Source organism: Neoarius graeffei, chromosome 11, assembly GCF_027579695.1.
Source record: "Neoarius graeffei isolate fNeoGra1 chromosome 11, fNeoGra1.pri, whole genome shotgun sequence".
Taxonomy (NCBI): domain Eukaryota; kingdom Metazoa; phylum Chordata; class Actinopteri; order Siluriformes; family Ariidae; genus Neoarius; species Neoarius graeffei.
Genome location: NC_083579.1, coordinates 33,934,102 through 33,961,256, shown reverse-complemented (window position 1 = coordinate 33,961,256; position 27,155 = coordinate 33,934,102). Strand labels below are relative to the sequence as shown.

At 42.3% G+C, this 27,155-nt stretch overlaps 1 protein-coding gene across 4 annotated transcripts in view; it reads left to right on the top strand.

Annotated features, from left to right (window-relative positions):
- Positions 1–417: 417 nt before the first annotated feature.
- Positions 418–27,155, top strand: part of kif13ba (kinesin family member 13Ba) — a 124,264-nt gene continuing 97,526 nt past the window's right edge. For 2 of the 4 annotated variants that reach the window (XM_060933743.1, XM_060933740.1), the window contains exons 1-2: positions 418–1,595; positions 9,880–9,973. In XM_060933743.1, the coding sequence (XP_060789726.1) occupies positions 1,526–1,595; positions 9,880–9,973 (164 nt within the window). In that variant the 5' untranslated portion in view covers positions 418–1,525. The remainder of the gene's footprint in view (positions 1,596–9,879; positions 9,974–27,155) is intronic. The other 2 variants (XM_060933742.1, XM_060933741.1) reach the window with 2 other exon arrangements.

The following is a 27,155-nucleotide window of genomic DNA, read 5'->3' as shown; positions in this document are numbered from 1 at the left end:
AGCCCCACTCCAAAACGGTGCGAGTTTTAGGGGCTAAGCAGGGCTGAAGCGAGCTGAGTCGTGCTGGTTTTTGGTAGTCGAAACGCGAGCCGTGTCGGGCTGAAGTGAGCTGAAAAAGGGTAGTGGAAAAGGGCCATTTGTGTCAGCCCTGTGATGACCTGGCGACTTGTCCAGGGTGTACCCCGCCTTTTGCCCGTAGTCAGCTGGGATAGGCTCCAGCTCGCCTGCGACCCTGTAGAACAGGATAAAGCGGCCAGAGATAATGAGATGAATCATGAGTGTCTGCTTTGACTTCACCATTATGGCGCGGAAGGTAACGCGTTCATATGACCTCACCATGATGGCGCGACAAGCTGTCCAAGCCACAGGGACGAACCCGGAAGTAAAGGGGCGGGCTTATTCCAGGCGACTGATGGGAGGAAGCTAATATGTTAGCTGATTCTAACACACAGTCGCGAATTCCCAGGTTGTCGCGCGTGCGGTTTTTTTTTTTTTTTGGAACGATAGGAATTTCTCCCTTAAATGATGTTTTATATTTGTTTTTGTTTATTTTTTCCTGTTGCTATGCCACCGGTAAATAAAACATGACGCGGCTGTGTGGGGAGAATGCTGAGGATATGATGTCGGTCGGCTTCACCGGGACGGGTTTATTTTGTGTCACGCGCCGCTCTGTGGTTTAATAATGAGCTCGGAGGGGTCCGTTAGCCAGTCAGCGCTGTTGCTATGGAATATTAGCTCGCTAATAACACTGGCATGGTTTAGTATTTTTACTTTGTCTTCCGAAAGCTTTATCATATTTTTTAGGTTATTTTGTAATTAACTGGATAACACATCGGTTTAAAGTAAATGTTGAGTGAAACGTCAGCGAGCTAGCTAATAAATACTTTACCTAGATACATAACTAGCATAGCTGAGTTAGCTGGTAAAACTCTTATCGAGAAGAATAACAGGCTGGTTATTTTTTATTTCCCTAAGAAAGGGGGAACAACTTGGTTTTATGGCTTAAGTTTACAAACCAGTTCTGTTTTTTTTTTTAAAGCAAAACTTTCACACAACAATAATCAATATTCGCGTCAATCCAGTGATCATGCTAACAACCCGACTCCGAACCGACTCTAATGTAAGTTAAGTTTAAACATTTTTGCTCAGTGATTTGACAGTTTGACTCCGAGTGTGAGGGAGTTAATAATTGAGGCCCTGCTTGATTTCCACTTGAGATCTGTGACACTCCAGCAGCAGGGAGTTGGTCTGTCAGCTTTCTGATTGACTCTAAGGATTATTTATTGTCTGATCAACTCTAAACCAGCATGAAGAACTCCATAGTGAAGACAAAGATGTGAAAGGTTGACCTTTTTTCCCCCTCGTCATGACTTCAGTGCACTGGAGGCTGAAGTGTTCTACAAATAAATAACATTTCTAAGGATTTATGGATATGGATTACGTATATTTATATGGATTTGTCTAGATCCACTGTCTAGATCTCTGTTAACATTGGTCTTCTTGGGAAAACTGTTTGTGTACAAACATGGGAGAAACCAGCCTGAACGACTCGAACGTCAAGGTGGCTGTCCGTGTCCGACCCATGAACCGGAGAGGTGAGAACCCAAATCTCATTTATTAATGACAAAGTTTTATTGATGAAGTGATCTGAATGTGATGTCCACTCTCGGGGATCACTAAAGGAAAGAAAGCACAACTTTGTTCATCACACACTTGTGAAATTCCTCTATTGGGGCGGCACGGTGGTGTAAGTGGTTAGCACGGTCGCCTCGCAGCAAGAAGGTTTTGGGTTCGAACCCAGCGGCCAGCGAGGGCCTTTCTGTGTGGAGTTTGCATGTTCTCCTCATGTCTGCGTGGGTTTCCCCCACAAGGTGCCCTTGAGCAAGGTACTTAACCCCTGACTGCTTCCCAGGCGCTGTAGTGTGTGTGTGTGTGTTTTCACTGCTTCAGATGGGTTAAATGCAGAGGATGAATTTCACTGTGCTTGAAGTGTGCATGTGACAAATTAAGGTTTCTTCTGTCTGAAGCAGTGAACACACACATGAGCAATGAGTATACATATGTACCCAGAGCAGTGGGCAGCCATGCTAACAGCACCCGGGGAGCAGTTGGGAGTTAGGTGCCTCGCTCAAGGGCACCTCAGCCCAAGGCCGTCCCTTATTAACCTAACCTGCATATCTTTGAACTGTGGGAGAAACCAGAGCACCCAGAGGAAACCCACGCAGGCACAGGGAGAACATGCAAAAACTGCACAGAAAGGCCCACGCCGGCCACGAACCCATAACCTTCTTGCTGTGAGGTGACCGTGCTAACCCTTTACACCACCGTGCTGCCATTAGGTGCATGTTTTTTACCTTTATTACCTGTGGTGTATTTTTAAGCTTTAAAATGATCCCTGAGATACAATTGGGTACCTTTTTAATTAGTTTTCAATGCGTATTGATGCAAACTAAAGAACAGCATTAACAAGGGTGCCATTATTTATGACAGTGTATCTATAGAGAAGCATTTAATGTTCGGGGTCAGCTTTTTGCTTTGGCCCTCAGTGTGGTGACGTGCAGGTATCTACAATTGGCATAATTATCAAAATCATTATAGATTTTTATCTTCCATGGAATGACTCATTATCCAGGGTGTATTCCTGTTTCGCGCCTAGTATTCCTGGGATAGACCGTGCATCCTCCTGAACCAGGAAGATGTGCTTACTGCGGTAATGTCACTTGTGAACTCGGCACGAGCGTGTTCTGTCGGTTGAAATTTTCCAGAATTAAAAGTCTACATCTGCAATAAATAACTAAAATAATATTGCGCATTTAAAATAATGATCCTGAATAGTTGGATTATGTTTGGATCGGGATCTGTGGAATTTATTTTCCCGTTACACCACATGATTTGCATGCTGCAGTGCATTGTGGGATTTCAGGAGTGCACTATGCTTTTTGACATGATAATTCGTGCACCATATATGAGATGTGGTGTCTTGACACGGGCATTGTTCCACTAAAATGACAAGACCTGTTAAAATATTCGCACATGGCAGTTGGTCTCTGAACTAGGGATGGCGAAAACTCAAAAAAATCTTGACCGAGCCTCATTAGCCGGTTAAAGTCGGTTAACCTATGAGCTTAAAATTCTAGAATTGGAATTATTAGAATCTATTCTAAATCTAACCGCGAGCATCTGCACATTCAGTCCCAGTCGCTGCCCTCCACTCACATTCCCTTTTCTACAGCGCGAAACATTTAGTCAAACGCGGCACTGATGTCGAGGGGTTCGTATTGGAGCGGAGGACAAATGGCTCCAGATTAGAGACGGTTTCAGTTGGCCATGATGGCGTTGAAAATAAAGTGCTAGAAGAAGTACATAACATTCAGTGATGGGAATAACGGCGTTAAAATAAAGGCTGTTATAACGCCGGGTAATCTAATTAATTAGCTACAATCGTTATAACGCCGTTACCAATATCAACACGCCATTACTGCATGGTATTGAAGTTGCTCTGAAGCCGTCACCGACTTGGCTCAGACATAAAAGCCGCGTTTGTCACTCCCCCTCCAGACACCGCTGTCAGTTCATTCTCTCCCCTTCCCTCCAAAAGTCGGCATCTGCGCCTTTAGTTTGCGTGGAGAGATATGATCTGCAATAACATGCATTGTTGGCTACAGACCGAAACATACTTTCAGAATGCACTGGCCAAGGCAGGACTAAACTCGATGTGCCTTCTAATAATAATTAAAAAAAAAAACAGAATAGTAATTTGTAAGTTAAAAAGCCTGTGTCTACACTTTTCTTTCGCCGAGTGGCAGCTGTCTTAAACTGGGGCGGGAGGGCGGGACATGACTGAAATGGGTGTTTCTGATTTGTCATCTGTCGTCCTTGCACCGCATGGCACGCCCCAAGCGTTTACAACACAGAATTCCAGGCTCTCCGCTCCAAAATCAGCAGCTTCAAAACGATTGATTTTTTTTTTTAACCGATAACCCAAAAAAATTAACGTTGATTCGGTCAACCATCGGTCAAACGGTCACCGGTTAACATCCCTACTCTGAACCCGGATCGTGTTTACAAAATGTCGGTTGTATTGGAAGGGATTTGTCATTGTGCGGTTATGCAAACAGGACGCTCTGAGGACACTATGAGGACATGTCACTGTCCTGGTGATTTGCCCATGAAGCTCTGGCTCTTTCCCAGAAACATCATTAAAACTGGAGTCTGTCAGTGTTATATGAAACTCGAATGTCAAGGTGCAGCGACGTCTGGAAGGTGAACTTTGTCACGGGTGAGCACGTGCCTCAGAAAATAAAAGGCATCAAAGCGTGTGAAGTGGTCACGTGTTGGATTTGCGTGTAAAATTCAGTCACAAGACGACTTGTCCTCCAGCACCCACCTGCTCAGTGCACGTTAAACACTCAGATCGAACTAATCTCTAATCTCGCTCAGGTACCGATTTAAGATTCGGCTTTAGCTTAATTTTGTGTAGGTCTTTGTATTATTATTATTATTATTATTATTAATCATAGAATTTCTGTTGTCTTGTAAACACATCATGCAATCTGCAGACCAGAGTTCACTTAGATGTGGATCACTGTCTGTCCTCGCCTTACTTCCTCCGATCTCTCTTCTTGGTTCTGTTTCTGTGTGTGAACAAAAGAAGGAAGGGAGTCTCAGTGAGCCATAATGAACTATTTGCTAACATTGCATAACAGCAGTATAGTTCGTTTTTTGGATGTTTGAATAACCACGTCGAGTCCAAGGAAATTGTCAAACGTTTGAATAATTTCCTGACACTCCAGATTGACAGGAAAACGATGAGATCACCTGCTTATCTGTTGTCGGTGTTGTCGGTCTGACGTGTAGGGTTTGTACACGGTGCATGACTGACGAAGTGGAACTTATTAATTTACTGATTATTCAGTTACACTGAGATTCGAGTTAGGTTTTCATTAAAAATTTCGCATGATCACACAAATGATCACTTGTCTTATTGAGCAGCGGTGTAATTCTTATTAACAGTATTTATAAATGTTGTATTCTTTCTCTCCACTTTTTATTTTTAGTCTGTCAGATGTTTCTGCACATTCTTTCTCCCAGCTGTAAGCTCCAATCTGCTAGTTCCTCCTCCAGGCCCTCGGCTCTCAGCGGAGGCAGGAAACTGGAAACTGAGATTTCCTCTTTAAACCAGGCTGCTCGTTGGCATTTTGGTTCCACGCCGTGCCGTGTCGTGTCCCCTCCAAGGATTTCTGAGTCAGCGACATTTCCTCTAGTTTCCAACCCCAAGCTGCTAAAACACTGACCGTTTTTAACCAAATGGCTATTTATTTATCGTCGAGTAGAAATCACTTTCTCATTCCACGTGACAGTTATGACCTTGAATGCTTGCTTCCTTTTTTTTTTTTTTTTGCATCACTAAGATTGATTTGTTTTGAATGCGGTTATTGTGCATGCTCGGATGTTTTGCATATTTAATTCGACGGGTCAGTTGAATATGAAACCAGCTGTAATGCAATTGCCATAGACCAGGATTATGATGTATATGATATTTATGTTTACGTCTTTTTGGGGGGGGTTTGGCAGTAAATTCGGAAAACAGAGGGTAAAAAGTCTTTATTTTTTTAAAATGAAACATTTGGCACCAGGAACCATCAACTACTGGTGCAGTACCCGAAGTTCTTGTGGGATATTTCTTGGTTATTTTTTCTTAAGACTGTCACCATCAGGAATTTGGAGCAAACGTATAAAGAATAAAACACTCAGTGTGGTGCTGTTATACGGTATGAAAATAATCGGAGATGAACAGGCGTGATGCAGTGTGACCTCCTTAAGTTGATTATTTTCCTGCAACAACGCATTCCTGAAGTCTTTCATTCATCTTGCACAGCAGTTTATTTGTAATTAATAAATTGTAGCATTAAAATTAACCACAGCACACTTTTCCACTTTGCGTCAGTCCGTCTCAGACGAGCTCAGGCCCGGAGCATTCGGCAGTGTTTCTGGATGATGTTGATCTATGGCTTTTGCTTTGTGTGATGGAGGTGGCGATGATGAACTGTGTTTACTGAGTGGTTTTCCGAAGTGTTCCTGAGCCCATGTAGTAATATCCTTTATACAGTCATGTCGGTTTTTAATGCAGTGCCCCTTGAGGGGTTGACGGTCACAGGCGTTTAATGTTGATGTTCATCCTTGTGCCTTGCGTGCAGAGATTTCTCCGGGTTTTCTGAATCGTTTGATGATATGGATTGTTGATGGTGAAATCCCTAAACTCCTTGCAAGTGTACAGTAAGATGATGTTCTTAAACTGTTGGGCTATTTACCTATGCAGTTTTTCACCAAGTGGTGAAAACTCGTTGCTTGAGGTGGTGTTTACATTAGACCGTATCAGCGGATCATCAGATTAACGTTTTTAAAACGATTCGCGTACACACAGCAACGCCAATACACGATTCGCGTGCACACAGCAACGCCAATACACGGATACGCTAATCACATGACTAATTAGACGGCACGTCACATGATCCCAGTGCATATCAGGCATGCGCAAGTCACTCACCACTTGCAAGTGGAAGGATGGCAAGCGAACACCTTCTCCAGCAGATAAACACACCTGGCTGTGATCATGTTCTCACTGAGTTTAAGCGCCTGAAGGAGGTTGAAATGTGTAAATAAACGTCAGTGCGGCTCAGCGCTTCCTCCTGCGCTCCAAATCACTCCGCCCTGAACAGCGAGTGCCCTCTGGAGGGTGCACACTCCGGCCCTGCGCAGCTCACAGAGCGCGCGAGTGAAGCGCACGAGCAGTGATTCGGGACTGAGCCGCTGTGTGTGTGATCCCAATGCCAGCGAATCAGGAAGGTGGATATCACAGTGACGTTGTCCAATGACGACGTCAGCTAGAGCTCAGCACAGCGTTTCCTCGTATCCTCAATGTTTACACAGCACCGGATCAGACACGAACTGGGTTGAATACGTGGGCCTTGGCGGATTCCCGTTTCCCGGCGTTTTAATGTGAACGGACAGTGCATCCGCGATGAAAACGAGACCGATACGGTCTAATGTAAACACCACCTGAGAACGACTGAGTCTTTCCAATTTCCAGTGAACCTGTTTGCCTGTAGAATGTTCCAAACAGGTCCCGCCCCCCCCCCCCCCCCCCCCAAAAAAAAAAAAAAAATTAGCATTTCAGTTTTCCTAGTCTTTTGTTGTTCCATGTTCTTTGGAACGTGTTGCAGGCATCCAATTCAGAATGTGTTTTTGCAAATATACTGTACAGTCAGGTTTATTAAATAAATCAGTTTGAACCTTAAATATCTTGTCCGTATTGTATTCAGTTGAATATGGCTCGGAAAGGATTTGTAAATCATTGCATTCTGTTTTTATTTACGGTTTACACAGCGTCCCAACTTTTTTGGAATTGGGCTTGTATATTTACAAGTTACAGTTGTATCTCTGACATGGAAGACTCCTTCTGTCAATGTTAAATTTAACTTCAGGTTGTATGACTCTCATACCTTTACTTTTGCAACATAATATTCCATTTAATACAGACTAAATCATGATATCGCTGATGATGGAGTAGCACAGCTGGAGAAGGTGATGACTGACCCTCCTGTTATTAAATTATTAGTCAGTTCTTACAAACAGCACCATGTGCAGATGCCCAAGTCTCAGTTCCAGCTAAACAAACAAATTTCTGTCATTAATTAAGGTAGAGTTCATGCTGTTAATTTTGGCTTGGCAGCAAATACCCCCCCCCCAAGCGATTTCAGTGTCGCAGATAAATTTCCAATGTCGGAATAAAATCATGAGTTTTGCTTGAGTTGGGCTACACTCCTGTCATCTCGATCGATTTGTGTAAGATGATCAGGAGAGCTGTCTTAAGTCATTTTTTTTTTTTAACATTAAAATTGATAAAATCAAACGTTTTTGTATTATCTGTACTCTTGGCTCATGCAAAGTCTTTAAATTGTCTTTTCAAAGACTTTTCAAAGTCGTCCCCCCGCAAGTCTTCTAGTGTAACGGTTAGTATAAGCTGTTAAGCCTCATTACCACTAAATTCAACAAAACACGTCCCACATTCATTCAGCAAACGTTCTCGCTCGGATGTGCTTCATTTATGTATCATTTGATGTCGGTGTGTTTTTGTCTTCTTCAGATATGAGTATTGTAATGGCTGGTATTTTAAGTAATTCATTGTTTAGACCTCAGTGCGTACTTTTTTTTTTTCCCCCTTTTCCTCTTTCTTGAACAAGACCAAAAGATTTCCCCATCCCAGTTTTCATTGTTTTGTCCTCATAAAGCAGCTGCATCAGTCTATAATTATTTATTTATGCATATTTGTTATGTACTAGTGCATCTCAAAAAATTAGAATATTGTGAAAAAGTTCAATATTTTCCATCAGTTATTTAAGAAAGTGAAAAGGTTATATATTATAGACTCATTACACATAAACTAAATTGTTTCAAGCAATTTTCTATTTTAATTTTAATCAGTATGGCATACAGTACAAAAACATAAAAAAAACCCCATCTCAAAATATTAGAATATTTCATTTCAAGTTTGAGTAAAACAGTATGAACACAGTGTATCTCTCGGTCTAGTTCAGTACACACAACCACAGTCATGGGGAAGACTGCTGACTTGACTGTTGTCCAGAAGATGATCACTGATGCCCTTCACAAGGAGGGTAAGCCACAAAAGGTCATTGCTGAAAAGGGTGGCTGGAAAAGGTGCACAAGCAACAGGGATGGCCGCAGTCTTGAGAGGATTGTCAAGAAAAGTTGATTTAAGAACTTGGGAGAGTTTCACAAGGAGTGGACTGAGGCTGGTGTCAGTGTATCAAGACCCATCACGAACAGACATCTTCAAGAAAGGGGATACAACTTTCGCATTCCTAATATCAAGCTACTCCTGAGCCAATGTCAGAAGTGTCTTATCTGGGCTAAGGAGAGAAAGAAATGGACTGTTGCTCAGTGGTCCAAAGTCCTCTTTTCAGATGAAAGTACATTTTGCATTTAATTTGGAAATCACGGTTCTAGAGTCTGGAGGAAGAGTGGAGAGGCACAGAATCCAAGGTGTTTGAAGCCCAGTGTGAAGTTTCCACAGTCTGTGATGATCTGGGGTGCCATGTCATCTGCTGGTGTTGGTCCACTGTATTTTATCAAGTCCAAAGTCAACACAGCCATCTACCAGGAGATTTTAGAGCACTTCATGCTTCCATCTGCTGATGAGCTTTTTGGAGATGCTGATTTCCTTTTCCAGCAGAACTTGGCACCTACCCACAGTGCCGAAACTACTACCAGATGGTTTGCTGACCATATTACTCCTGTGTTTGATTGGCCAGCCAACTTGCCTGACCTGAACCCCATAGAGAATCTATGGGGTATTGTCAAGAGGAAGATGAGAAACACCCGACCCAAAAATACAGATGCGCTGAAGGCCACTATCAAAGCAACCTGGGCTTCAATAACACCTCAGCAGTGCCACAGGCTGATCGCCTCCATGCCACACCACATTGATACAGTAATTCATGGCAAAGGAGCCCCAACCAAGTATTGAGTGTATAAATGAATATACTTTTCAGAAGTTGGACATTTCTGTATTGTAAATCCTTTTTTTTGATTGATCTTAGGGAATATTCTAATAATTTGAGATACTGGATTTCTGATTTTCATGAGCTATAAGCCAGAATCATCAAAATTAAAGCAAAAAAGGCTTTATTTCACTTTACATGTAATGAATATATGAAAGTTGACCTTTTTGAATTAAATTATGAAAAAAGGAACTTTTTCATGGTATTCTAATTTTTTTGAGATGCACTAGTATATGCATTACAGGATGTTGAGGTTTTTTTTTTTGTTTTTTTCCCCTCTCATATTTGTCAACAGAAAAGGACCTGAACACAAAATGTGTGATAGAGATGGAGGGGAACCAAACCTTCCTGCATCCAGCAAGCGGGAATCTGGGAAAATCCGACTCAAGGTGAGCTCACGGCAGTTTTTATATCTGCTTCAGAGAGACAACATTCTGTTCTTCGTAATCATCTTCTACTTGAAAATTGGTACTGTTGACAATTTTTAACATGGAGCCATGGAATTCAGGTACAGACGCAGGTTCTGTACAGGAATAGGGAAGAGAGCGCTTGTGCTTTTCAGAATTACAGTTGCTGCTCCAAAGTATGAGTGGAAGCCATGACCTAAAGGTTAGAGAAGCAGCTTTGGGACCAAAACGTCACCGGTTCAATTCCCTAGACCAGCCGGAATGACTGAAGTGCCCTTGAGCACTGCCCCTAACCCCTAACTGCTCCCTGGGCTGCCCACTGCTGTGGGTGTGTCAGGGTCCTGTTCAGTGGTTGCGTTAGACTTTTTCATTGTCCGTCATTTTGACGGACAGGGTCGTAAAAAATTCCGTCATTGTCCATTATTATCTGTCATTTTATTTTAACTTTTAAATGGCAATGTATATAGGCTATAAATGCTATATATTTAATAACCTGTGTTTTCATGGACTCCTTTTCATTTAAAAATTAATTCACAGAACAAGCTTGTATTATTTAATCATTTATTTATGTATTTATGATGCAAAAAGATGAACAGAGATTCTGACGTTCGGTCACTTGTGAACCCATTTTCCCTCCGCTAAAAACATTGCGGCTGTTGTGCCTTAACGGGCAGATGAACAATGTTATTTTACAACGTAGCAAGACAATTGCAGTTAAAATATGAACAGTCCACTACAACGATTTAAGTGACAATCTAATTTGACCTGTTTGCGTGAGCTCAAACCTTCCTTCTGGCCCGCATGGATTTAAATTGGGAGCTCGCTTGTGCATAATCAAAGTCGTCAACGGAGACTGCTGCCGAGGCAATCGTCATTAAATTTTGCGTCTTTGCCTCGGACAGACGACTTCTCATTGACGTTTTAATTTTATTCTGAAGGCTGAACCCGCGCTCTGCTGCGACACGAGACTGGAATAACCAGCACCACTTCAGCCAAAGTTCTGAAGTCGGGAAACATTTCTCCCAGGGAAGTGATCAGAAGCACCAGTGGTGCAGCTGCACCCCGCGGAGCCTGGGACCTGACACGGAAGGTCTTAAATAAAACGAAGTTATGTTTAAATGTTAGTTTGTCTACCCGTGCTCTCATTAAAATGATAGTTTAGCAGATATTCGAGCAGTGATGTTCCTAAGCTTGCTGGGGAAGAATACAATAAATCGACATTTGTTTCATTTTAAAAACAAGTAAACAACTAGCCTAAATGAGCGCTATTGCATTAAGACGTGCAGGCAGGGAAACGACACAACCCAATGCATCTCCTTTTTTAATAGCAAAAATGACGTGTCTTCTGCAGAGAAGGGAAACATTAATACATCTCACTGTGCTAGTGGTTAGAAAAGTCAGAGCGCGGTCAGGAGCGCGATGGGGGGAACAGCCTTGCGCAGTGGCTACAGTGGATACATGAGTAGCCTATGCACTGAACATCAAGACTGCCGCAACGTCGGCTCAGATTGAAAGTGACGGCAGTGAAGACTATGTATACTGTATGTAAGAAAACTCCGCCACAACTTGGCAATCATTTCAATTGTGTTTCATTATGTTTTATTATTGTTATTATTAGGCTATTATTGTTATTGGTAATGGTAACGGTAAACATCCGTCAAAATGACCGACGGCCTTCAGATTTTTCCGTCATAACTAAAAAAAAAAATCCGTCAATGGCGGACAATTGTCGGTTAACGCGACCTATGGTCCTGTTGTATGTACATCGCTCTGGATAACAGCGTCTGCTAAATGCCTGTCATGTTTCAACCTTCACTTGTCTAAAATGTGAGAAGTAGAGGGTTGTCATCATCCTGGCTTTCAGATGTGGCAGCTTTTATCTGAGGAACATAAACGTTACCCAAAAAAGTAAACAAATGGCATCTGATTAGCATCTTATTTTCTCGCACTACCACGGTGTACGTCAGAGTAAGTGACAGGCGGCCGTTTGCTCTCTTCATACACGCGCAACGTGGAGACGCCTTTTTAGCGACACCAGTAAGCGACAAATCAACTGCATGACAAGTGACATGCAAGTTCTGGGCTTTATGCAAATTTGATACGACATGTAAATCAGCATCTCATTTTGGCCACTACTGTTTCTCGTCAGCGCTAAAAACACTGGCTAGACAGTTCACGCCCACATATGACATCATTTTGTTCTGATTCAGAAAAGATGGTCTAGTAAACATCATTGTGCCATCAGCCAGGTCCCACCTCCGGTCACAATGTGTGTCGTGCAGTGGGGGGTGAAATTACAAGAAGATAAGATTAGATAAAACTTTATTGATCCCTTTGGGAGGGTTCCCTTAGGGAAATAAAGATTCCAGCAGCATCATTACAGATAAACGGAGAAAAGAAATAAAGAAAACTTCTAGATAAATTAAAATAAATTATTTACATATACAGGGCGGCACGGTGGTGTAGTGGTTAGCCCTGTCGCCTCACAGCAAGAAGGTCCGGGTTCGAGCCCCATGGCCGGCGAGGGCCTTTCTGTGCGGAGTTTGCATGTTCTCCCCGTGTCCGCGTGGGTTTCCTCCGGGTGCTCCGGTTTCCCCCACAGTCCAAAGACATGCAGGTTAGGTTAACTGGTGACTCTAAATTGACCGTAGGTGTGAATGTGAGTGTGAATGGTTGTCTGTGTCTATGTGTCAGCCCTGTGATGACCTGGCGACTTGTCCAGGGTGTACCCCGCCTTTCGCCCGTAGTCAGCTGGGATAGGCTCCAGCTTGCCTGCGACCCTGTAGAACAGGATAAAGCGGCTACAGATAATGAGATGAGATGTTTACAACCTGTCGAGAGGTAATGTGCAAACTATTTTGAGAGCACCCCATAAAACATTTTAAAGCAAAGTGCCAAATTCTGAATTGTATGGTCCAACTCAAACACCACAATAAAAAAAGAAAAGAAAACCAAACTCAAACAAAGTATCCAAGACAGTGAAAATGTTTTGATGGCCTATCAGTGACCTCCCAAAGCTCTAGTCTAGGCTACAGCTAACAACCCAGGAGCTAGTCTATACATGAATTAGGATTTTTTCATAAGAGACCAGTTGCAACTAAAACCATGCACTCGTATTATTTCTGACTGTCGTTCTGATAAAGCAAATTTGTAAACGTGAGGTGATTCATTTCATTTAGGCTACTTCACTTGAAACGTTAGTGATCAGTATGGATGCTAGGCGGCCAAAAGAATTGATAATGAAGGCACATTTTACTCAACAGTGGAAGGTTTTAACCAAACAGTAAATGTAACGTTTGGGATACACAGGTAAATGCACATATCTACTTACCACCACATGCTTCTGCAGATTTGATGTGGAAGTTTTGTAGACTGATAGCTCTGTACGGCAGGGCAGGCACATTTTGCATTGCATTATTATGTTATTGCGTTTGAATGCAAAGTACTGGCTGAGGTGGTGTTTACATTAGTCCGTATCGTTTTCGTCACGGATGCACTGTCCGTGCACATTAAAACGCCGGAAAACGACTCCACAGGCGGAACAGTTTGAATCCGCCAGGGCCCACGTATTCAACCCAGTACGTATCTGATCCGGTGCTGTGTAAACATTGAGGAACGAGGATACGCAGTGCTGAGCTCTAGCTGACGTCGTCATCGGACAACGTCACTGTGACATCCACCTTCCTGATTCGCTGGCGTTGGTCATGCCACGTTGGTCATGTGAATGAGCAATACAGGAAGTGTGTTGAGGAAGTCATTAAGTGAATGAGCAATACAGGAAGTGTGTTGGTTACCGTAGCACTAAATAGTCTTGTTGTAATCGCAAAAAACGGCCGTTCTGCGAGGTGAAGAGTGTACCGAACACTGTTAGATCCTTCTAGCATAAACACGAAGGCCATACACGGTGTAAAAAAGGCGTCATTGTAGTACCAGTACCGCCGATAACAGACTGGCATACTTCATTTTTTACAACGACATCCTTCCACTTGCAAGTGGTGAGTGACTTTCGCATGCCCGATATGCACTGGGATCATGTGACGTGCCGTCTAATTAGTCATGTGATTAGCGTATCCGTGTATTGGCGTTGCTGTGTGCACAGGGAACGGTTTTGTTGCGGGCACAGAAATTTTGTGTTTACGCGAATCGTTTTAAAAACGTTAATCTGATGATCCGCCGATTCGAAATAATGTAAACAGGGGCCTGAGATACGGCCAAGGATTTCCCTCGCTGTCCGGCGCATCTGTTCCACGGGAATTCTCTTCTTGGCAATCCTCAACCTCCTCCATGACCTCCTCTATCTCTTGCTCGGCTACCTCGGCACCAGCCATCATCCAACCATACATGTAGGCTAATATGGATATTCCGCGCACGCCTGCGCCAGTTTCCTTTCAGTTCAGGCCAATTGGTTTGTTTCCCCGCATTTAATTTTTTTACTCAGTAACAGGCGGTTTTCGAATGTAGCGAAGTAAAATACTTGGTTCAAAATGTACTTGAGTAAAAGTAAAATTACCCATTACTTAAATTACAAATTACACAAAAAATCTACTTAATTACAGTAACGTGAGTAAATGTAATCCGTTACTTTCCACCTCTGTCAGACACGTCTGGATGAACGAGCAACCGAGAGATGTGATGGGAATGAGCAGTGTAGAAATGGCTGCTTTCTGGGTGACTTGATGAAGAATGATCCCTACGCTGTTTCCACTCTCCACCGGACTTGAGCAGTGTAACCTTGGCCCTTATTTAACTGAAACGCCATGCTCAGTGGCTTAAGATGAGCTCAGCTCTTTTCTTGCAGTCTGTACAGAACGACTGAGACGGTTCACTTTCCTCGACTATTCGATCCTTTTACAGATTGCAGGAACGTGAAATTAGAGCCGGGTCATATGAAGATAAAACGTCAACGTTGCACTTGAGTTATCACTTGTAGCATAAAGAATAAAACACTCCGTGCTGTGCTGTTATCAGAAAATAATCAGGTGAATGAGTGTGATGAAGCAGAGTCATTGTTACCACCCTGGTGTTGGTTAGTTTCCACTAACAGCACGTCGCAACCAAAGTGTTTTATTCCTCATACACCACTGCAGTTTGCCAATTATTACACATCCTAAACTCAGTTTAGTTACATTTAATGTCGTGAAACAAGTTATTTCCTGTTCTCACGTATGTTATAGCAGCTATAAACAGTCGTTCACTCAGCAGCCTCTGAATTTTCCTCTTGTAAGATTAAAAAAAAAAAAAGCAGCTTGTCATGTTCCAGACAGGATTCCAGCTTTACAGTGGTGCTTGAAAGTTTGTGAACGCTTTAGAATTTTCTATATTTTTACATAAATATGACCAAAAACATCAGATTTTCATACAAGTCCTAAAAGTAGATAAAGAGAACCCAGTGAGACAACAATATTATACTTGGTCATTTATTTATTGAGGAAAATGATCCAATATTACATATCTGTGAGTTGCAAAAGTATGTGAACCTTTGCTTTCAGTATCTGGTGTGACCCCCTTGTGCAGCAATAACTGCAACTAAACGTTTGCGGTAACTGTTGATCAGTCCTGCACACTGGCTTGGAGGAATTTTAGCCCGTTCCTCCGTACAGAACAGCTTCAGCTCTGGGATGTTGGTGGGTTTCCTCACATGAACTGCTCGCTTCAGGTCCTTCCACAACATTTCGATTGGATTAAGGTCAGGACTTTGACTTGGCCATTCCAAAACATTAACTTTATTCTTCTTTAACCATTCTTTGGTAGAACGACTTGTGTGCTTAGGGTCATTGTCTTGCTGCATGACCCACCTTCTCTTGAGATTCAGTTCATGGACAGATGTCCTGACATTTTCCTTTAGAATTCGCTGGTATAATTCAGAATTCATTGTTCCATCAATGATGGCAAGCCGTCCTGGCCCAGATGCAGCAAAACAGGCCCAAACCATGATACTACCACCACCACGTTTCACAGATGGGATAAGGTTCTTATGCTGGAATGCAGTGTTTTCCTTTCTCCAAACACAACGCTTCTCATTTAAACCAAAAAGTTCTGTTTTGGTCTCATCCGTCCACAAAACATTTTTCCAATAGCCTTCTGGCTTGTCCACGTGATCTTTAGCAAACTGCAGACGAGCAGCAATGTTCTTTTTGGAGAGCAGTGGCTTTCTCCTTACAACCCTGCCATGCACACCATTTGTTGTTCAGTGTTCTCCTGATGGTGGACTCATGAACATTAACATTAGCCAATGTGAGAGAGGCCTTCAGTTGCTTAGAAGTTACCCTGGGGTCCTTTGTGACCTCGCTGACTATTACACGCCTTGCTCTTGGAGTGATCTTTGTTGGTGGACCACTCCTGGGGAGGGTAACAATGGTCTTGAATTTCCTCCATTTGTACACAACCTGTCTGACTGTGGATTGGTGGAGTCCAAACTCTTTAGAGATGGTTTTGTAATCTTTTCCAGCCTGATGAGCATCAACAACGCTTTTTCTGAGGTCCTCAGAAATCTCCTTTGTTCGTGCCATGATACACTTCCACAAACATGTGTTGTGAAGATCAGACTTTGATAGATCCCTGTTCTTTAAATAAAACGGTGCCCACTCACACCTGATTGTCATCCCATTGATTGAAAAAAACTACTGTCGGCGGGGTTATTATTTTCACCTGCGTCAGTCTGTGTGTGTGTGTGTATCTGTCTGTCTGTCTGTCTGTGTGTCTGCAAGATATCTCAAGAACCAATGGATCGATTTGGACCAAATTTTGTACATGTGTTGCCAATCACCCAGGAAGGAAACCATTAAATTTTGGAGGTCAAAGGTCAAGGTCATGGCAGAACTTGGAAATTTTCGCCCAATGTATTTTAATAGGGAAAAGGCGGGGTTTGCACTCGTTAGAGTGTCCCTGTCTAGTCTACTTTTAGGACTTGTGTGAAAATCTGATGATGTTTTTGGTCATATTTATGCAGAAATATAGAAAATTCTAAAGGGTTCACAAACTTTCAAGCACCACTGTATCTCTGACACTGGAGTCCTTCCACACACGTTAAATCAACATCTTGCAACCATATCAGCGATTACACTCGTCTTCTAATCCGTTACTATAGAAACTATAACATGTATAAGAACAAGTGCATTAATATAAACCAGGGATTTGCAGCTGCGCTCCTGTCAGAGCTGGTGTTCGAGAAAATAGAAAACACCTGGTCAGTCACAACCCAGAATTTGGCTGTTTGGTTTTCTTCCACGAGTCATTCCTATTTGTAGACGTAGAATTAACATATGATTGACACTGTTGTTTTCTAGCAGACATTTTTTTTCACGGAGATGTCGAGGTCTTGGCGGTGTATAAAATGAGGGAAGTAGGTTATAAAAAGAACTTTACGATGTTGGCTTTATGCTAGTATCAGTAAGGTGCGAGTGTGAAAGCTGTGTATAACCACTCAGACCTCTGCCGTGTATGTCTAGACATAACTCTCGTCCGATTGACTTGACTTCTCCCTATTTTATTCAGCCCTCTGTCGCCATGGCAACTCCAGGGGGAAGGTTAACCCCAGGTCACCCTCAGCCGAAGGATGGTTCTCCGCGTAAGACGGGAGAGCATGGAGGCTAGCTTTAGCATCTGTTGGCCATAAACACTTGTTTTATGGCGGTAAACAAGAGAGCACCATTACGGCTTTCTCTCGACGTAGCGTGCAGACAAAAGGAGCCACTTTTAAACTTGGAAGTGAATGGATGCGCCGCCTGCTGCCTTCACACAACAGACAGTTTAATTGCAGACCGGAGTTCATGTGCTGAATTTCTGGTCGTGTTAACAGCACACCAGATGCCTCCGATGGCGCGGTTCACATGGGCACAACATGGCCGCACACACCTCCTGCACACTCTGATTCATATTCATTGTTCAGGTGGGCGTTAGACAACATACGGCAAACGCACACACCCATCACACCAGACACGTCTCTCTCTTCCTTTTGTCCTGGAAGGGAATCCTTTCCACGACTTTGTGTGAATGCATCCATCTCAGCATGGCCTCGGGCATCTCGTACCCCTGATTCGAATGGGTCTCGGCGCCGGACACTTTTTTTTTTTTTACAAAATCAGGATTGTAGGAAATAGATTTACGTTCACATTTCGCACAGTCGCGTTCGTTTAAATTAGCTGTGTCTGTGTTGTAGCATTAGCGGCTGTGATGCAACTTGCATGCAACAAAATACTAATGGTTTTAATAGTAAGTTATAAGCAGGGCTTTGAACCGGTTCAAGGAACGAAAACGAAAACCGGGAACTTTTTCTATTTCACATGGAACAGAAACGAAACCAGAAACTTTATTATTTTTTATGTTCCGGAACAGAAACGCTTATTAAAAATAATGGTAACCGGTTAATACCGGTTTTTATTTCGTTCCTCAAAGTTTCCGTAGCCTACAAATAAAAAAGCCATTCTTCTCCCGCGCAAGTTTCTATGACCCGCTGGGGTTCACTTCCTGTGTGACGTTCGCTGACTGAATGGAGAGAGCGGGAAGGTGGACTACTATCACGTCTCCATTACTGAGTGTCTGAGCAAAGAAGAGCCTGAACGATGCAACCTCCCTATTGGCTGTTTGTAAAAATGTATCAGTTGTTGCCCTTCCCACGGGAATCATCGCGGGCTCGAGAGACAAGACCTGGCGAGTTAGTTCGTTGGTAGCAGAACAAAATGCCTGGACACAAATCGGGTTTTCAGAAAAGGAAAGAAAATAAACGGAGGGTCGAAAATACAAAAAAGGAGGCAGAAAATGCAAAACGAGTTTTAAGGTAGGACAAATGGTTACTTTTCTGAGGCAGCCCGCCGTGGCTGCCTGCAGGCTTATTTATTATAGCCCATTTAGTTAAAATAGTTGATTATAAAATGGTTATAGTTATGTGATGGTTGTCCTGATTTAGACTGGTGTTTTTTTTTTTGGGGGGGGGGGTTGCGCGATGTTGCACCCGGGTCCAGATTAGGGCAGAACCGGCCCTGGCTACATTTCAGGTGTAGTTTGTTTTATGTATGTATGTACTTGCATAGATGTGCACTTGGTCTTCCGATATGGCGCCTAACAAAATCTCGCGGCGCGGTGACGTCATGCGGTAGCCCTCTATAGGGCCTGACTAGCCTTTGGTAACACACTAAACGAATTCTCTTTCATTTTTGGCACTTTTTCTGTTTGTGTAGATGGGAAGACATACTGAGAATCCAAATCGCCAACATTTGAAATAATAATTGTTTTGAATTATTTCTTGTCTTATTTAATGAAGGTTGTAATAGAATTAGCCTACATTTGGCTTAAGCTGGATGAGACCGAGACATAATTTTATAGCCATTTGTTAAACCGCTGACAGGGAACGTAATTAACCGTTCCGGGAACGAAATTTTTTTGTTCTAACCGGTTCGGGAACGTCTATTTTAATGGTGGAACCCAAAACCGGAAACGTTAAAATTCTGTTTCTGTTCGGAACGAACCAATAGGAAGAAAATTCTGGTTCAAAGCCCTGGTTATAAATACTACAAACATAATAAATGTGTACTGTATATATTGTAATTTATTTTTCTTCTAAATCCTAGAAATGCTGCCTTTAAAATGCAGATGAATTTAATTACAGAAATTTCCTTGTTCTTTTTGTATTGAACCTTAAACGTTTGAATTTTGGACTGAATTTTTAAAATGTTCCCTCCTTTTCCTTACGCCAGATCTTTAAAATGCATATCACAAGTAAATTCAGGAGTAAGATCAGTGTAATTCTCCTATTTTTATATTAAACTTTGGTCAAATATCTGTCACATTCTGCAATTTTTTTCCCTTGCGCAATACCAGAAAAATTCAGTTGAAATCAAGCTATTTGAGGCGAATTGGTCCGCCTCTGAAAAAACTCGGCATTTAGATTTCCCGGCAAACATTGATTTTCGTGACGTCGCGTGCGGGACGCCTCCCTCTGAATCCTACGCCAGCGCTGGTTTGTTTATGAGAAAACGACCTGGTGGTTTTCTGCAAATTTCTTCAACGTTATCGCGTAATTATTAAAATGGTTAACAGATGTATCGTAGGAGGGTGTAGCAACACCAATCTTGATGGGATTAGTACTCATCGTTTCCCAAAAGACCGGACAATGAGAGAGAAATGGGAGCGCTTGGTCTACACAGGCTGTGCACTGAAACCGTGCAAAGCTCGCGCAGCCTGCTGGCGCTTCCGCAGGTGACGTCACGAATCTGGCTCCAGACTCCCTTGGGATTTTTCCAGACGCGTTTTGTTGTTTTATTTTTTTCTGCTGTAGACAGATGGCCTTGTGTAAAATTACCCTTCTGGATGAGTGTATAAAGGGACATACTTTCATATAAAAAAAAACACGAAATTGGTCCAGAATATGCACTTTAAAATCAGTTTGAGCGTCGAGGTGACGATCACTGTGCACTTTACTGTGTAGATTCAGTAACACTGTTTGTTAGGAATAAGCTTTTGTGTCAGTGCTTGTCTTTTTGTCCTGGTTTATTGCACCATTGTTTGATATAGGTGAGAGTGTGTTTGTCTTTATACTCTGTGTTGTCACTCCTCTGGTTCTCTGTGTGTCCTGCTGAGGCAGGGCTGTGACTACTAGACTATTTAAGATAGCTTTAATTCATTACTGTCATTGTTGGCATTGTCAGTTGACACAGGTGTGACTTTTGAATAATGTGTAATAGTGTTTTTTAATTACTTACTCGTACGGTAACCTGGAAAATATGTAAAACATAATCAGAAATAATGGTTTATGCTGTGAATCCTCATCTCAGTCTGAAAGCGGTAAGCGCCCAGCGCAGCCAGGTAATTCTCCTGTGAGCAAAGAAAAAAAAAAAATCACTTGGTGCATCGAAAAAAAAAAACCCTTCCAAAACATGCCAGAATAAACACTTGAACAATGCTGCACATTTAAATTTAATTTTTAAGTCTTTGCTAAACAGCCCCATCTGTTTAAACTGTTGCTGTCAGACGTAATGTCAGATTTGAAACTATTTATTATCGAGAATTTTGAACAATTCCAGATGGACCGTCAGTTCACTTCACTTAACAATAGAGAGACGGCTTATTAATTTACGTGAGGAATTATGCCAAGGTGCTTCACGTGTCTTGTCAAAGCTGTCGAGTTTTCAGTCGCCATGCTAAACAGCTGTTCTCTGGCTTGAGGGCACATCTGGCTACATCTGGGACATTGACTTTCAACCACAAGCTTAGTGACGATTATTGTTCTTTTGTTTAAAAAAACCCTCATTACTGAATTTCTACTGATGATTCTTTTGAAATTCGTGATTTTTTTTTTTCCTCGAAGCTTTCCCTGTGGGATAATTCACAGCATGGCCAACATATGTCCTCTTAATTCTTCACTGGAGCTGCTTCGTTCTTGTTCTGTTTTTTTCTTCTTGCACTGATGCTCACATTATGCTCTCAGCCATAGTTCAGCTGAGATGTCAGCAACTTCAGAGTTGATTCAGAGCGCACAAACATGTTTATTGGAACAAAGCTGAGAAATTCAATCGAACAAGGATGTCTTCAGCTTGGTAATACTGGGGCTTGAACACTAAAGAGTGAAGAGTGTGCCCAAACTTTTGACTGGTAGTGTATGTTTTGTCTGTGTCATGACACATGATTTTCTAATAAACTGTCTGCAAAATAATTATGGAATCAATTTTGTACCAAAATGTTCATACAATACTTTTGAAATATCAAACAAAAACGACAAATCAAAATACAAAAAAAAAAGAATTTTTTTAGACTGGCAAACAAATTATTCGTGTAATCGTGCAAAATATCAGTCTATTACTCTTCAGAAACCTTTTATTTTTGTTCCGCATCTTTCTCAGTTTTGTTTGACGTAATTTATTTTGGTTGCGATTCCAGCTTTCTCGTTTGCGCTCCCTGACTTTTTGCTTGCAGTTTTGGCACAAACTTCACGTGTGGGTGGGCTGTCCAGGAATGCATTCCCATTGGCTAACTTGTGTTTGACTGACAGCTACGCTCAGCCATTCCCCCAGAGGCTGTTGCGGCCATTTCCTACTCGGATTTTGGCGGACTGTTTGACGAGTGTAATATAATAGTCGCCACTGAAGTCCACTCGATCCTTGTTTACCATCAATAGATCGGTCACTCGTCAAACAGTCCGCCAAAATCCGAGTAGGAAAGAACTTTGGCCTTGTCCCAACTTTTTTGAGATGTGTTGTTGTCATGAAATTTAAAATCACCTAATTTTTCTCTTTAAATGATACATTTTCTCAGTTTAAACATTGGATATGTCATCTATGTTCTATTCTGAATAAAATATGGAATTTTGAAACTTCCACATCATTGCATTCCGTTTTTATTTACAATTTGTACTTTGTCCCAACTTTTTTTGGAATCGGGGTTGTAAACAACATGGCGCCTCGGTCTGGAAAACGCCCATTCGGATCGTTTTTGCACTGTCTGGCGGTGTATCTACTATGATTAGAATCGTTTTGGAGTCATTATAACATATTTGATGATCAGACACATTGTCACGTGGTGTTGCTGGGATGTTTTCACGGAGAAAAGATCGTTTTGAGAAAGATTGCATGTTGTGCAGTAGCATACAAGTGCATGGCCTAAGTGTGACATGGGGTTCAATCGGCGTTTCGGTAAGGGGGCGCACGCCAAGAGTAAGAGGGCGCAGCGCTCCTGTTCCCCGGTTTAGACAAAAGCATGGCTGTTGTAGGAAAATAATCAACGACAAGGTGAGGTGATGAAGCAGAGGCACTGGCACCATGCTGAAGGTTGATTTATTTTCCTGTGACAGCATGCCACGAAGTGTTTTATTCTCTACTTTCACATACCCATGATGCCTTGGGAGGTAACCAGGTGCTATATTTGTTTACCAAGTCAGATAACCTGTCTTTTTTTTTTTTTTTTTTTTGAATTCACATGGGGGGGAAACTACTTTTCCTGATTTAAAGTTTTATAGAATACCTAAAGAGGCTAAGCGTCGAAAAGTGTGTTTAGACAGAATTCGCCGTCAGAATTTTACACTGACCAACAATACGCGACTGTGTTCCGCACACTTCAGTGGTGGAGTAAAGTCTGATGATCCAAGTCACGAAGCCTCCAACCCCTCTGGCTTTAGTCATCAAAAGTGCGAAAACTGAAAAACAAGGAAGGATAAGTCAAAGAACTGAAAAGGATGACTTTATTGAAGGATCAACTCCCAAAACAAAGCGCAAACGATGCAGTGTCAGTAAGCTTACATGTCCTTCCTCTTTTAGTGTTTAGGCAGGTACAACCCCAATTCCAAAAAAGTTGGGACAAAGTACAAATTGTAAATAAAAACGGAATGCAATGATGTGGAAGTTTCAAAATTCCATATTTTATTCAGAATAGAACATAGATGACATATCATATGTTTAAAGTGAGCAAATGTATCATTTAAAGAGAAAAATTAGGTGATTTTAAATTTCATGACAACAACACATCTCAAAAAAGTTGGGACAAGGCCATGTTTACCACTGTGAGACATCCCCTTTTCTCTTTACAACAGTCTGTAAACGTCTGGGGACTGAGGAGACAAGTTGCTCAAGTTTAGGGATAGGAATGTTAACCCATTCTTGTCTAATGTAGGATTCTAGTTGCTCAAATGTCTTAGGTCTTTTTTGGCGTATCTTCCGTTTTATGATGCGCCAAATGTTTTCTATGGGTGAAAGATCTGGACTGCAGGCTGGCCAGTTCAGTACCCGGACCCTTCTTCTACGCAGCCATGATGCTGTAATTGATGCAGTATGTGGTTTGGCATTGTCATGTTGGAAAATGCAAGGTCTTCCCTGAAAGAGACGTCGTCTGGATGGGAGCATATGTTGCTCTAGAACCTGGATATACCTTTCAGCATTGATGGTGTCTTTCCAGATGTGTAAGCTGCCCATGCCACGCGCACTAATGCAACCCCATACCATCAGAGATACAGGCTTCTGAACTGAGCGCTGATAACAACTTGGGTCGTCCTTCTCCTCTTTAGTCCGAATGACACGGCATCCCTGATTTCCATAAAGAACTTCAAATTTTGATTCGTCTGACCACAGAACAGTTTTCCACTTTGCCACAGTCCATTTTAAATGAGCCTTGGCCCAGAGAAGACGTCTGCGCTTCTGGATCATGTTTAGATACGGCTTCTTCTTTGAACTATAGAGTTTTAGCTGGCAACGGCGGATGGCACGGTGAATTGTGTTCACAGATAATGTTCTCTGGAAATATTCCTGAGCCCATTTTGTGATTTCCAATACAGAAGCATGCCTGTATGTGATGTAATGCCGTCTAAGGGCCCGAAGATCACGGGCACCCAGTATGGTTTTCCGGCCTTGACCCTTACGCACAGAGATTCTTCCAGATTCTCGGAATCTTTTGATGATATTATGCACTGTAGATGATGATATGTTCAAACTCTTTGCAATTTTACACTGTCGAACTCCTTTCTGATATTGCTCCACTATTTGTCGGCGCAGAATTAGGGGGATTGGTGATCCTCTTCCCATCTTTACTTCTGAGAGCCGCTGCCACTCCAAGATGCTCTTTTTATACCCAGTCATGTTAATGACCTATTGCCAATTGACCTAATGAGTTGCAATTTGGTCCTCCAGCTGTTCCTTTTTTGTACCTTTAACTTTTCCAGCCTCTTATTGCCCCTGTCCCAACTTTTTTGAGATGTGTTGCTGTCATGAAATTTCAAATGAGCCAATATTTGGCATGAAATTTCAAAATGTCTCACTTTCGACATTTGATATGTTGTCTATGTTCTATTGTGAATACAATATCAGTTTTTGAGATCTGTAAATTATTGCATTCCGTTTTTATTTACAATTTGTACTTTGTCCCAACTTTTTTGGAATCGGGGTTGTAGATCAAATGTAGTATTTGACCCTGTAGTCCGAACAGCTTCCTCTAACAGCTCAAAGATCGTCATAATCTGGTAGCGTATGAGCTCGAGGAAAATCGGAGTAAAGGAAATCAACATCAACTTAAAGAAATGTGACAGTTCTGCTGTGTTTACAATATTTCCTTGACTGAGTGAATTCCTTGCTTGCGTTCCCACACACGAAGCGTTTTGTCTTTTCTTACGGCTTTCTCGTCGTAACCAGCACCCAGCAAAAAACATTTCACTGTGGATTCTTCGATGATCAGTGTCGATCTTTTTCAGCTCTTCTGCCAGTCTTTTAACTTATGCAGGTCAGTAATTGTTGGAAGCCCCGCGTTGACAGACGAAGAAGGCTGCTGACCGTCACCCCGAGTCGAGCTGCTCAAAGCGTTCAACATGATATTTACAAGCGCTTTTATACCAAATGATTTCTCAAAGTCCACAGAAAAGGCTTTGCAGATTTCTTTAAGCTTTGGTTTAGTTAGTTTTGGCACTTCTTTGAAGGTTTTAGGGAGATTTGAATTCAAAAGATTACTGTCGGTGTGTGACGGCATGTTGTTTTAGTTTGTTTGTTTTGGTTACCCCCAAGATGCAAAGCATTATGGGTAACGTGAAGGTAGTCAATTCCTCATGTCACAGGAATTTGTCACCAGTTACATTTTGTAATATGTGAAAGAATTATGGGGCGGCACGGTGGTGTAGTGGTTAGCGCTGTCGCCTCACAGCAAGAAGGTTCGAGCCCCGGGGCCGGCGAGGGCCTTTCTGTGCGGAGTTTGCATGTTCTCCCCGTGTCCGCGTGGGTTTCCTCCGGGTGCTCCGGTTTCCCCCACAGTCCAAAGACATGCAGGTTAGGTTAACTGGTGACTCTAAATTGAGCGTAGGTGTGAATGTGAGTGTGAATGGTTGTCTGTGTCTATGTGTCAGCCCTGTGATGACCTGGCGACTTGTCCAGGGTGTACCCCGCCTTTCACCCGTAGTCAGCTGGGATAGGCTCCAGCTTGCCTGCGACCCTGTAGAACAGGATAAAGCGGCTAGAGATAATTAGATGAGATGGGAATGAAAGAATTATGTACTTTATAATTACCTTTAATGTTGTTAAATGTTCTAGTTCCTGCTCTCACTTGTTATAGCAGCTATAAACCGTCTGTCCTTCACCAGCCTCTCTCTCTTTTTTTTTCTCTCTCTCTTTTTTCCTTCTTTTGAAGACAAAAAAAAAATCTGCAACTTTGATCCATTTTGCACTCATGTAAGTCTATGCAAATACCTGCCTGACTGTAATGTAGGTCAGATACCGTTCACATCATCTCCTAATCTCATCAAACTGGGCTGCATATTCACATCCAACTGAAGCGGAACGTAATTTTTTAAACGATCGCAAGAGACCGCGCGAGTAAGTACACGAGTAATGTTCTGACGACTTCTCTCGTCTTTCTGATGTGTCATGCAGTTCCTGGTCACAAGGTGAGACGTGGAAGTTTGCATGTGTCTTAATCACTCCGCTGACTCACACTGACAGCTGCCTCTCTGTTAGTATCAATAGTCCACCAGAGTCTTACTCAGAGCCAGCAGCACACGCGCCAGTGTAATGCCTCGATTACTTAATGCAGAGACCATGTGGGGTGCACGGAGATGTAATCGAGATTACAAGCTCAGTCTCTGTGGAGGTGGCGTTTGCATGCAAGTGCTCCAGTGCTGCAGGTGGCGCTGTTAAAACTTCACAGCCCTTTCCAAGACTTGGCTTGGGAAGATTCATTATAGCATCACGAATCACAGAGATACCAACCGTCCCGAGTGCTAAATCGTAATTCGGATGATTTAAACGTCCTTCAGAAAACGCTGTCTGCAGTTCTACGAGCGACAAAAATAAATTCTGTCTCGTAATAAGTGTTATTTGCTTGTTTTGTATCCTGTACAAACCTCAGTAGCCTTAAAACAACTTAAATTAAAGTGCATATCGCAGGTAAATTCAGGAGTAAGATCAGTGTAATTCTTCTATTTTATATTAAACTTTGGTCAAATATCTGTAACATTCTACATTTCTCTGCAATTTTTTTCCCTTGCGCAATACCAGAAAAATTCAGTTGAAATCGAGCCATTTGAGGCGAATCGGTCCGCCTCTGAAAAAACTCTGCATTTGGATTTCCCGGCAAACATTGATTTTCGTGACGTCGCGTGCGGGACGCCTCCCTCTGAATCCTACGCCAGCGCTGGTTTGTTTATGAGAAAACGGCCTGGTGGTTTTCTGCAAATTTCTTCAACGTTATCATGTAATTATTAAAATGG